The following is a 12822-nucleotide window of genomic DNA, read 5'->3' as shown; positions in this document are numbered from 1 at the left end:
AAACTTAGAAGAAGATGGTGAAGATTAGAGAGCAGAAAGAAATCAGAATATCACAGGAGAGAAGGAATAAATAATCAACAAACAAGAAGAGATGGAGGAAGATTGTAGAGGTCCTGTGTTCCATGAGGAGTGAAGAGGTCAATGAATACAAAGATGAATTCACTTAAATATCTGAAATATGTGAAGAAATCAGAGTCTCAAGATGAAACACCAATAAACAGTGACTTGAGCCAGAAGACATGTTAGACTAACTTCTGTTCCACCGTGGCACCCTGATACAAACATCAGAGGACTGAAATACAGTTCATTAATTACAAATAAAAATAAAAATGGCACATGAGTCACTCACTACACCTTCAATGTGGTTTTCTTACTGAGCGCAGTGCACTGTGGCTGGTCAGCATTTCCTGAAAACTCAAGGAGTGCAACTGAAATGCTGAAGATCTGAGACTTGAGATCAGTGGGGTGCAGTTTGGCTTGAAGATGAAGACCTTTGGCTTTTACCTCCTCATAAGTAAGTACACTTATTGGTTTGAAAAGTTGCATTTACTGATACTGACTCTGTATTTAACAAAAATATATATTTGCTGTAACACCCTGCCAAAATGAAGCATATAATATATTTTTAAGAATATCATCAACATTCATATAATTTAATATGCTACAATAGAATCCAGTGATAAATATATTACAGTATCTTGAACTATACTGACAAACTTTGAAAGTATGTAAATTGTTACCATTTCTGTATACTGCATTATGTTTTCCAAAATATAAAAATACATTTCTTATATTTTAAAATACAAGGAGCAATATCCAGTCTGGTATATTTTAGAGACATTTTACAGTATATTTCTAAGATACTGTATATACTAGTTACAATATTCCGTACAATATAATGTGTCATATACACTGTATGTTTAAATATATTTTGATAAATAGCTGTTTTTTTATATATTGCTAGATTGTTTATAAATATATTAACCTGGCATCAGAAAGATCATCCAGTAGATACGTATAAAGGTCTTCTTATACTGAGATCTGTCCTAAACTAAACTGCACTGTGACAGCACAAAGTCTAAACCCGTTATAAATCTTTAAAAGTCAGTAATAAACTTACAACCTACAATGTTCTGTTATCAGGACAGCACTTGGTTTATAAACTCAAATTAAAAGAAGTGGATTTCCAATAAATTGCATCTAAATTGTATCTTTGGAATTCTTTAACTTTCCTGCTTTTGATATCTTGAGTTATTGTTGTTGTTGAAGCTTTTGATCTTAATGTGCTACATGAGAATCTGCGACATTACACTAATATAAGATTTGCTGAAGAGCTGAGTCTTTAACATTCCAGACCTGTTTTTATCTAAAATTGTTAGCCTAGTAGTAGATTTATTAATCTTCAGTAAGTAATTTTGAAGCTCTTTCCATTGCTGCTACTTAACTAACTACTTAAACAAATGTGTTGATCTCAGAGAGGATATTCTGTAATCCACTGCGGCTCACCCTGCGTCACTTCACTGTGTTAATTGTTCTGATTTTCTGTCTAACTTGAGCACTTAAACTAATCAACAAGGAAGGTGCTTTTTTGAAAATTCAAGCTGACACAACTGGTTCAGCACGAAATCAATCAAAGTTTATACACAGACACAGCTGCCTACTTGGACTGAGTTAGTGAGTTACTGGGAGTTCACTGGCAGGACTGAGTTTAGTTTTTTTGTTTCATGTAAAAGTTCAGCAAAGTAAATTAGTGATGTGTCTGAAACACGGGGCTGGACACTCACTTTAGTGTAAGTCTTACACAATATATTACAAACTTTATATATATATATATATATATGTGTGTGTGTGTGTGCAGTATGTTTATTTATATTTCAGAAGTAATCACAATGATATATATTTGAACTGTATATATTTGACTTTATCTTGAAAGATATGTCCACACATTTTTTCCATACTGCAATATACATAGCAACATGTTATCAATAAAAAAGCAAAAGTAAATGCATGTGCTTATGTGTGAGATGCATTAAAGCAAACAGAGGAGAGACGCACAAAGTTAAAGTTTATGGCCACACTGGCACAGTGCCATTCCAGTTGGTCCAGTGGTGATTGTTAAAAACACTTCACATCTTTTAAACTGGTGCTGATGCCTTTGGAAACTGGAATCTGACAGTAATATGACAGCAGCAACAATCAAGATGACGTAACAGAATGATGCAGAAACAAAATGTTTTTAATTGTTAGATGTATTGGTTGGAGCAGAATGTTGTCACCCCAGAGAGCACTGCTGTGTCCCCTCGACTGGCCTGTCACCAGCTCTGTGGAGTTTGTGGTCACATGACGATTTCCCAGGTCACCTGATTCTTTTCCTCCGTCACAGAGATGTGTGTTAATTCAGTTGATGATCCAAACTCTTCCATTACTGGGAAGGTTAGTTGCTTAATGTGTTGTGTGTATCAAGTAGAACTGAACAAGTGTGAGTTTTGTGATGGCTTGTTGCCACACCATGCCATCATTCTTTCCATGACTCCTGTGCCGTTGACCTCCACCTTCCCAATATGCTATAATGGACTAAAGGGACTCCAGCAATTTCTGAATATAAAGAAAAAGTAGAAAAGAAACAAAATTGAGTATGAAGAGTTTACTTTGTGTGCACTTCAGTCTGTCCTTGCAGTCAACGCTCTGCTCAAAGTAATGGGGTGTTTAGAGGCTCAGAAATAAGAGACGGCCTGATGGCTGAATGGACGAGTTCATCAAGTGTAAAACAAGGAGCAGGTCACCTCACTGAATCCAAACACTGTGTTTTAGCATTTAGGGGAACCTCCTGATGAGCTACTCACCTTTGTAGGCTGCATACATCTTTAAGATAAGCACAAATATAAAAAATGTTTGTAAACTAAATAACAAATACACAGCAATGGCCAACCAGCTACGGACCCCCAAGTTTGTCTCCTCCTCTCCATTGTCAGTGATTAACAGGACATTAGATTGTCTTATCTGTTTATATATTTAAATGACATTCATTTTTAGTTTAGTTTGTGTGTTTCTGTATGTTGAGGTTTATTACAGTTTATTATGATATGAGCCTGTATTTAATGAAATTATTTAATGAAAAAAATAATTAATTTGAAATGCACTTATTATGGTGATCATAGTACTTGTAGTACAATAAAAATTATTATTGAAACAAGAGGCTCAAAATGGCTGGCATGAAAAATGTAAAAAATGACGTTAAATTTTCAGAGGCTTTACTTCTGTTATTATGTAAGATTTTATATTTTCCTTCATTAGTGAAAAGATATTAGTTTAAAAAAAAATCTATGTAATCATTTGTTCAGATTTACCTGTTCTGCTGTTTTATGTTTAATAAACAGAAACTCATTTCTTCTGTTTACAGATTATGATAATAAAACATACCACAAGAATATTTTGAATAAGGTCAACATAAAGTCAAATTTAAGAATTTATTAAAATTATTTTATTAATTTTTTCAGAATTTGATACATTTATACCCCTGTAGTCAGGGCAGTCTAAAACGTAAAAATTTGCTGTAATCAGAAATCTGACAGCGAGAGTTAAAGAGAGTCATAAATATCTCGTTTACATGAGGCTGGTTTTAGTTCTGAAGGAAAAACAGTTTTTTATAAACTGCTGTGGCAGGAACAGCTTCTTTTGTCACTTCTGTGGTCAGACATTCAGCAAGTGAGTAGCACATCAAAAACAACTTTAATGTAAAACTGATAATCCATCAGAACAGACGAGCTGACGTCCATCACAAGCAGCTCTCCTAATTTACTGGGTCAGGAGTGCAGACTTCAGAACTTTGTAGATTTTCTCCAACCATAACGTGATGCAGCAGGCAGAATATTAAACCAGCTGTCCCAGTTCACAGTAGAGTCACAGATTCTCTGTCGGCCTTAGCCGATGCCATGCTGTCCTGTTGCTGTTGAATGAATCAGCGCTGGGCTCATTTCTTCTAAAAGTGTCTCTGTTGGCCCATGAAGATGAGGAGAGCGGTAAAAATGGTGCCACTCATCCACACTTAAATATGTGAGTTATTCTCACCAGTACCTTGAATTGTAGGCAAGTGTGAAAGGCAGTTTAGGAGGAACTTGAAAATACAGAAAAATCTGTTATGTGTATTTTATTGTTCTGTGTATTGTATTGTTCTGTGTATTATACTGTGTTTACTCCTTTTTTGACACCCACTCTACCTGGAAAGGGGTCTCTCTTTGAATGGCTTTTCCTGAGGTTTCTTCCATTTTTCCACCACTAGGGTTTGTTTTTGAGAGTTTTCTTTGTCTTCTTAGAGAGTCAAGGCTGGGTGGCTGTCAAATGGCAGGGCCTGTTAAAGCCCATTGCAGCACTTCTTGTGTGATTTTGGGATATGCAAAAATAAATTGAAATTGAAAAATGATTGTAATGCCAGCCATTGAAGCAACGTGAAATTGTTGACTGGGAACTGAACAACAGATTAGGACTGACAATGTCAAAGTACATGAAATACACAGCTGAGTGGGGGTCTGCTGCACCACCGAGGCTTTATCAAACGTGAGAAGACACCTGCTGTATCTAAACATCTGTGGTTTCTCAGTTTTTTGAACTAAATTCTTTTACTGGTTTCATTCTTCAAATTGTTGAACTCCACCTGATGTGATACTTAGAGAAGAACACAAATCTCTTCTTGTGTCTCTTTATGTTTTCACACATGTCTTTCAGAATCTTTTTTTATTTTTTTCAGGCCTTCCTGTGTTGATGCCCTTAGCCCAGCATGAAGGTACGTGAGAGGAGATTTCTAGTCTATAATCACACTGACCCTCTTGATGTGGTTGTCACACTCATCATTCTTGCTTATTCCCCTCAGATTGGTGTCTTTGTTCTTAACTGACAATTTAATTTGCTCTTTCATTAGGATCAGAGACTTCATTGTGTTGTCTTTATGGCTCCTTTCACACACAGAACTGTAGAAACTCTTCACTTAAGCATCCAAGGAATTTAGTGAGATTTGTTTGTTTGCCATATCTGGTTATCTCCTGGGGTTGGTGCTAATGTTGTGCAGAAGATCTGCAACCACTGATGTTTTATTATTTATTTCACTCTTAAAATTATTTATCCAACATTTACTTTCTCTGGATCGCAAATCTTTAACATAATCTATTTTATTAAAGTGGAGTTTGAGGGCCTCGTCTCTTTAATAAAAGTGAACCTTTGTTGCCATCAGACTCTTCTGTTCATGACATTGATTTGTAGAATGGAATTAATAACAAATTATTGATTGTTGCAGTTAAAGGATGGTGTTCTGTCATGGAGTGGGTAAGCACAACCATCCAGACATTTGCACTGCGGTAACTGGCAGCTGCCAATCTGCGACGTCTGGAGACAGAGGCCCTCAGACGAGGCTCCTTTACACTTTGAGAAATAAGAGAAACTCCTGCACTTCAGTGGGTGGCAGCAGCTTTCTAGTGACATCAGCTGAGCCGTCACTCAGTGCCCACCCTGCCCAGTACTAAGGTGCTGCTGCAGTCCGACTGCCCATAAGTTCTGCCAAGTCAATACTGGTAGAGTCATTTTATTCCAAAGTCTTGATATCACCTTCTGATGATATTGTTAAATTTTATTTATTTTTTTTAAGATCAAATTACAAATCTACTCTTTTGGTGAGTTTTGACTTGATTTGTGTTTCTTTTCTTACACATGTACAGTACGTTATCACACAGTGAGAGGTCACATGTATGTTACTAATCTGCAAAATCCATTAATGATCTCTCCATTACCATTTCAAAAGACATTACAAATATATTTAAATTAAATTTCTGAACAAGAATCTCACATTTCTCATGTCTCTCATATCCAGTTACGAAGTTCTCCTGTGAGAAACCTGAATTTTCAGCTTTGTCTAAATTCACTAAAGCTGACCTGTTCTTGTGCTGATCATCAAAGAATCTTCAGTAGTGTGAAGAAATCGAAAAAAGAAAGTCAGAGCAAGCGTCCCACTGATAATGCTGAGTGACATCGGGGTCACAAAATGACAGTGACAGCGACTGAGGGTTGTTGTTAATTTGAAATGAAGTCAAGAATTGTTATTAAAATAGTTAGGTGACAGCAAAGACTCATTTCAGTCAGAATGGCTGGAAAACTCAATTTTTCAAATGTTTAATTATTAGATGATTATAATGCATATTTAATAATTTACATTTCTCTGTGTATATTGTTGTTTATTCTGATTTTGAATTCAAATGTGTTGTGGTGTTTTCTGTGTTGTGTTCAGCTCTGCAAGTAATTAAATGTAATTAGACATTTTATGATGGGGTGTTTCTGGCTGAGAAGGAGATACCATCACTATGGCGCAGAGCAGGACTGAGTGCTGAAGATCACCTTCAGTAGAGCAGAGATGGTTAGACAATAGAGAGGGTCTTTCCTATTTTTGTCCTCCAAATGTTAGCAGTGATGTGATTGGACTCCTTCACTGAACTTCACAGTACGTTTATTCAAATGGTGAATGTTTTCTAAAGTTGTTCATGACAGCACTCACAGTGAAGGAGTGATGGATTGTTCAGTTATCTCTGTGAGTGAAATAGTCGTCTGTGTTTCTGTCTCCTCCAATCCAGTTTGTCATTCTGATCTTTTTTTCCTCACAGGAAACACAAAGGTGACACTAACAGTGAGGAATGAGGGGACAACAGTGTACATCGGAGACAAAGTGACAATGGAGTGTGGCATTGAGGGCAGCGTGACTAACTGGCCATATCGCTTTTATAAAGTTGTTAACAGACCTGATTATCCAATTAAACAGACCACTAAACGCACTTACATCATCGAGTCTGTGAGTCAGTCTGACAGTGGAGAATACCAATGTGATGTCCACAGTGCTGATTACCGTCAAGTCTTAAGACCGAGCAATCCTGTTACACTGACTGTTCATGGTGAGTGTGTGACTAAGGTGGGTCAGCAGGGCATGGGGGTCTAACACTGTAGAGCACAGCAGAGGGGCTTTCTCTCCACTTGGCCACTCTGTGCCTTTGGATGAGGGGAGTTTGCTGTGCTGAATGTTTGATAGCTTTTATGAATTCATTCCATTTTTAAGAGTAGATATCCACAATACACCTCCTGTGTTCTCTTCATTCAAGAAAAGAAGAACTAGAGACCCTGATATGTCACTAAATTTATCCTAAATGTTTTGGACTTTAGAAATGCTTTTTGACTTTTAGTGTACATTTTCTTGTAGTTTTTGCAGCTTTGGTCTTCTTTTATGTTGTTCTGTTTGGTCAGCTGTGTCATTTAAATCCTGACCTCTCACTTCTGTGAAATTTGGAGAAAACACGAACATCCTGCAGTAAAACAATTAGAAAACTTTTATTTTAGTTATCATCTTTGCTGACTAACAATGTCTCTCATGTCCAGTTAGTTTCTGGTAAAGTCACTTGTGCTGGTCACACTGTCACTGCAGAGATGAAGTGTTTGAGCAGCAGAGAGACCACCGCAGTCATGGAGGTAACAGACTTGAGCAGCTGAACCTCATGTGGTAATAAATCTACTATGGAGGAAGAACAGATGGGACTGCAAACAATGATATCTCCTCTAATTCACTGTCCACTCTGAGATGACCTTTATAAAATATTGAAGTGACTCCTGCTCTAGCAGGTATGGAAAGACATTGACCCAAACACAGTGAAAGTCCATTAAGCTCCATAAGTTTCACTTTAAGTTTTAATTTTCTGCTCCACCATGCAGGGCTCTCCCAAGGTGAATTTGGACTCGGCCCACTTCTTCTTGGCTCTGTCCAGTCTGTATAATTATCTGTCATCTTGTGCCACCGTTGTGACAAGAAGTGGCACGTCTGGGCATTTCTCTCGGTATCTCAATGAGCTGAACTGAGCCACTGCTAGCAGAAACGTCAAGATTCAAATCCTGATCCCTGTTGTCACTCATCAGTCCTGAGTGATGTCTCTGTTTTTATGTTCTGGCTAACAGTTCCTCACAATGTGAGCATTAGAGAAAGAAAGGGTTTGATTTTAATGTTGATAAAACATTTTGAACTAAACTGTGGTGAAGATGGCACATCAACAAGAAAGGAGACTCTCTGCCACAGCAGGCGCAGGCCATTTTCTTGTCTGTCGTCTTTCTTGAATGTTTAGCTGCGTCCAGGTGACTTAGTTTGGCGTGAAGCTCCTGACACTTCGCTGAATTCCAATGTTGAACTGTTTAAGTGTCAACTTCAGATGCGTCTCTTCAGACAGGCGTTTGGGTAGCGCTGCCATCTGTGTGATTTTTGTTTTATATTTAGTTTTGATGTTTCATTTTATTTTTGGTGTATTGTTTTTTGTTTTGTGACTTTGGACTGTGAAAGTTCTCTTTACTTGCTTACTTTACTTTAACTCATGAAGACACATCACTGCAGTAATAGTGCGTAGTTTTGTTCCCTTTTTATCATCTTATTGAAATATTATTCACCACATCTGCTCAATAACTGACACTTTTTATTTTTTTTATCCTGACAATTTCTAGGCCTGCTTCTGTGATTTTGTTGTCGAATTTCTCTCTGGAATTTACAATTCAAAAGGTCCTTAGAAAAGTGAAGCAAACATTCATAGACAGTGACATGTGGTAGATGACTGTGTAACTACTACACAAAGTACACTCTCTGAGCAGATTATTATGAACATCTGAACACCTGCTTATCCATACAATTAACTAATCAGCCAATCATGGGGCAGCAGCACAATACATAAAATCAGGCAGTTAGAGGTCAGGAGCTTCAGTTAATGATAACATCAAACACCAGAATGTGATTTCTGTGATCTGGAGACAGAGGCCTGAGAAGAGGCTCCTTACACTTTGAGAAATAAGAGAAACTCCTGCACTTCAGTGGGTGGCAGCAGCTTTCTAGTGACATCAGCTGAGCGGTCACTCAGTGCCCACCCTGCCCAGCACTAAGGTGCTGCTGCACTCTGCCTGCCCACAAGTTCTGTGAAGCCAATGCTGGTAGAGTCGTTTTCATTCCAAGGTATTGATATCACCTTCTGATGATACTGTTAAGAATTTGTTTCTTTTTAAGATCAAATTACAAATCTACTGTTTTGGTTCCCTTTGACATGATTTGTATTTCTTTTCTTACACATGTACAGTACGTTATCACACAGTGAGAGGTCACATGCATGTTAATAATCTGCAAAATCCATTAAATATCTTTCCATTACTATTTTAAAAGACATTAAAAATAAATTTAAATTAAATTTCCCAACAGGAATTTCACATTTTCTCATGTCTCCCATATCCAGTTACAAAGTTCTGCTATGAGAAACCTGAATTTTCAGCTTTGTCTAAATTCACTAAAGCTGACCTGTTCTTGTGCTGATCATTAAAGAATCTTCAGTAATGTGAAGAAAACAATAAAAGAAAGTCAGAGCAAGCGTCCCACTGATAATGCTGAGTGACATCGGGGTCACAAAATGACAATGACAGCGACTGAGGGTTGTTGTTAATTTGAAATGAAGTCAAGAATTGTTATTAAAATAGTTAGGTGACAGCAAAGACTCACCTCATTCAAAATGGCTGGAAAACTCAATTTTTCAAATGATGTAAATATTAAATGGTTTAAATGCGTATGGGGCGGCACAGTGGCGCAGTGGGTAGCGCTGCTGCCTCGCAGTTGGGAGACCTGGGGACCTGGGTTCGCTTCCCAGGTCCTCCCTGCATGGAGTTTGCATGTTCTCCCCGTGTCTGCGCGGGTTTCCTCCGGGTGCTCTGGTTTCCTCCCACAGTCCAAAGACATGCAGGTTAGGTGGATTGGCGATTCTAAATTGGCCCTAGTGTGTGCTTGGTGTGTGGGTGTGTTTGTGTGTGTCCTGCGGTGGGTTGGCACCCTGTGCCCTGTGTTGGCTGGGATTGGCTCCAGCAGACCCCCGTGACCCTGTGTTCGGATTCAGCAGGTTGGGAAATGGATGGATGGATGTAATGCGTATTTAATAATTTATGTTTCTCTGTGTATATTGTTGTTTATATTGATTTTGAATTCAAATCTGTTGTGTTGTTTGCTGTGTTGTGTTCAACTCTGCAAATAATTGAATGTAATTAGACATTTTATGATGGGGTGTCTCTGGCTGAGAAGGAGATACCATCACTATGGCACAGAGCAGAACTGAGTGCTGAAGATCACCTTCAGTAGAGCAGAGCTGGTCAGACAATAGAGAGGGTCCTGCATATCACAGGTGGGCACCAGTAGGAGGCAGTATGACTTGAATGTGTCTGACATTTCCCAGAAGAGCAGCAGGCAGAGGCCTCAGGATGAAGATAAGAGTGTGGGAGGCTGTGGCCTTGGTGACGTCGTGAAATGCTACCACAGGACACAAGAGGGGAGGTGGGACAGCAGGATATGGAGAGACCTGGTCTTCTAATCAAACCAGGGAGGAGACATCAGGTGGTAACAAGAACTGCACAATAGCAGAAAAGAACATACAACAATAGGTCATGCTGTCAGTCTTGTAGAACAGCCATTGACAGAGTAGAAGCTTTGGAGGCCTAATCCTTTAATGGTAAATGAAGACTGGGGTGTGTGGGGACACCATGAGACTTTATATGGAGTTCTGGCTTGGTGTCTGTAAAGGAAATGAAAGTCTAAGTGTTATCCTCAGTTATGGCCCAAGTGCCTCAGTAGCTACTTGAAAGTAAAGTCAAGAGGATAGTAAGAGGAATACTGAAGTCACCAAAGAAGAAGGAGATGTTAGCGTCTATGGAGAATAATAGAGAGATGAGAGATGATGATGGGAGCATTTTCTTATGTTAGTCACAGGGATAAAATTGGAATATGTAGATCTGGAAAGTCACCAGTTTGTTTGATCGCCATTATTAATTTGTTCTTTGTGGTCTCCATGTGAACATCCCTCTCTTGATATATTAATAAATAATTAATAAAATTGCAGTTCTGATTAACCTTTTCCCTCCTTGAAGTTGGTGTTGCTGTGGACGGCTGTCACAAGAGCCCACTCTGCTGTCCCAGTACTTCATAATCAGGTCTCTATTAAGCATTTCTCTAAGGTGTTTGTATAAATCACTTTGTCTTTTAGTGTGTTGTTCTTTCCTATTTTTGTCCTCCAAATGTTGGCAGTGATGTGATTTGACTCCTTCACTGAACTTCACAGTACGTTAATTCAAATGGTAAATGCTTTCTAAAGTTCTTCATGACTGCACTCACAGTGAAAGGGGCTCAATGATGGAGTGATGGATTGTTCCGTTATCTCTGTGAGTGAAATAGTCGTCTGTGTTTCTGTCTCCTCCAATCCAGTTTGTCAGTCTGATGTTTTTATTCCTCACAGGAAACAGAAAGGTGACACTGACACTGAGGACTGAGAGGACACCTGTGTACATCGGACACAAAGTGACAATGGAGTGCAGTGTTGAGGGCAGCGTCACTGACTGGACATATCGCTTTTACAAAGTTGGTAACGGACATTATGATCGAATTAAACAGACCACTGAACGCACTTACACCATCGAGTCTGTGAGTCAGTCTGACAGTGGAGAATACCAATGTGACGTCTACAGTGCTGATTATCATCAATTCTTAGGACTCAGCAATCATCAAACACTGACTGTTCATGGTAAGTGTGTGACTAAGTTGGGTCAGCAGGGCACGGTGGTCTAACACTGTAGAGCACAGCAGAGGGGCTTTCTCTCTATTTGGCCACTCTGTGCCTTTAGATGAGGAGAGTTTGCTGTGCTGAAAGTTTGATCGATTTTAGGAATTCATTTCATTTTCACAGTACACCTCCTGAAATGGCTCTTCTCTTATTTATTAATTTTATCTGTTACCTCATTCAGTTGAAGAAAAGCTAGAGACCCTGATATGTGACGGGTCACCAGTAGGGGGAGTACTAGCCACCCAACCCGACTCAGACAGACGTAAGAGGCACACTTATAAAAGCACAGGTGATTTTTAATGTTCTTTCCTCTCTTGGGGCAACGCCTTTCCCGTTCCCACAAGTTAAATAGCCCAAAAGCCCAAGTACCACACAATACAATACTTTTTCTCTCTCCTTCTCTTTCTTTTCCTCCTTCACTCTTCCTCTGCAATCTTTGTCTTCCTCCTCCCAACTCTGGCTCCCAAGTAGTATCTGTTGGCTCCTTTTTTTAGGGAGCCAGAAGTGCTCCAGGTGCTCATTGCCCGACTTCTGGCAGCACTTCTGGGAGTGGCGGATCAGCTGCTCTCCAGGTCTCTCCAGCACCCCCTTCCGGCACCCAAGGACCCCGATAGGGCTGTATCAAACTCCAACTCCCATGGAGCCCTGTGGAAGTCCTAGGCATCGCTGCCATCTAGCGCTCCAGGGGAGGTAACGTTCTGGCCACACTTGCTCCTCCATTTCTTCTAGCGTGGGGCATCCTGGCTGGGCAAGGGCCCTGGCCATTTGCTACAGTTCCTAAATTTATTCTAAATGTTTTGCCCTCTAGAAATTCATTCTGACTTTTTGTGTAAATTTTCTTGTAGTTTTTTTCAGCTTTGTTCTTCTTTGTTCTTCTTTTTTGGAGTCACATTTGGTCAGTTGTGTCATTTAAATCCTGACCTCGCACTTCTGTGAAATTTGGATAAAACATAAACATCCTGCAGTTAAATAATCAGAAAGCTTTCATTTTACTTAACATCCTTGCTGTCTAACAACGTCTGTCATGTCCAGTTAGTTTCTGGTAAAGTCACTTGTGCTGGTCACACTGTCACTGCAGAGATGAAGTGTTTGAGCAGCAGAGAGACCACCGCAGTCATGGTGGTAACAGACTTGAGCAGCTGAACCTCATGGCATAATAAATCCAATGTACTGGGTGAACAGA

At 39.2% G+C, this 12822-nt stretch overlaps 1 protein-coding gene across 1 annotated transcript in view; it reads left to right on the top strand.

Annotated features, from left to right (window-relative positions):
* The first annotated feature begins 413 nt into the window (after positions 1-413).
* Positions 414-12822, top strand: part of LOC114642591 (Fc receptor-like protein 5) — a 183924-nt gene continuing 171515 nt past the window's right edge. The window contains exons 1-2 of the mRNA XM_051919755.1: positions 414-514; positions 4745-4780. Coding sequence (XP_051775715.1) covers positions 484-514; positions 4745-4780 — 67 coding nt within the window. The 5' untranslated portion in view covers positions 414-483. The remainder of the gene's footprint in view (positions 515-4744; positions 4781-12822) is intronic.

Source organism: Erpetoichthys calabaricus, chromosome 16 (assembly GCF_900747795.2).
Source record: "Erpetoichthys calabaricus chromosome 16, fErpCal1.3, whole genome shotgun sequence".
In the NCBI taxonomy this organism is placed as follows: Eukaryota; Metazoa; Chordata; class Cladistia; order Polypteriformes; family Polypteridae; genus Erpetoichthys; species Erpetoichthys calabaricus.
The sequence above is the reverse complement of the archived record's forward strand: the minus strand, read 5'-3'. Positions and strand labels throughout refer to the sequence as shown.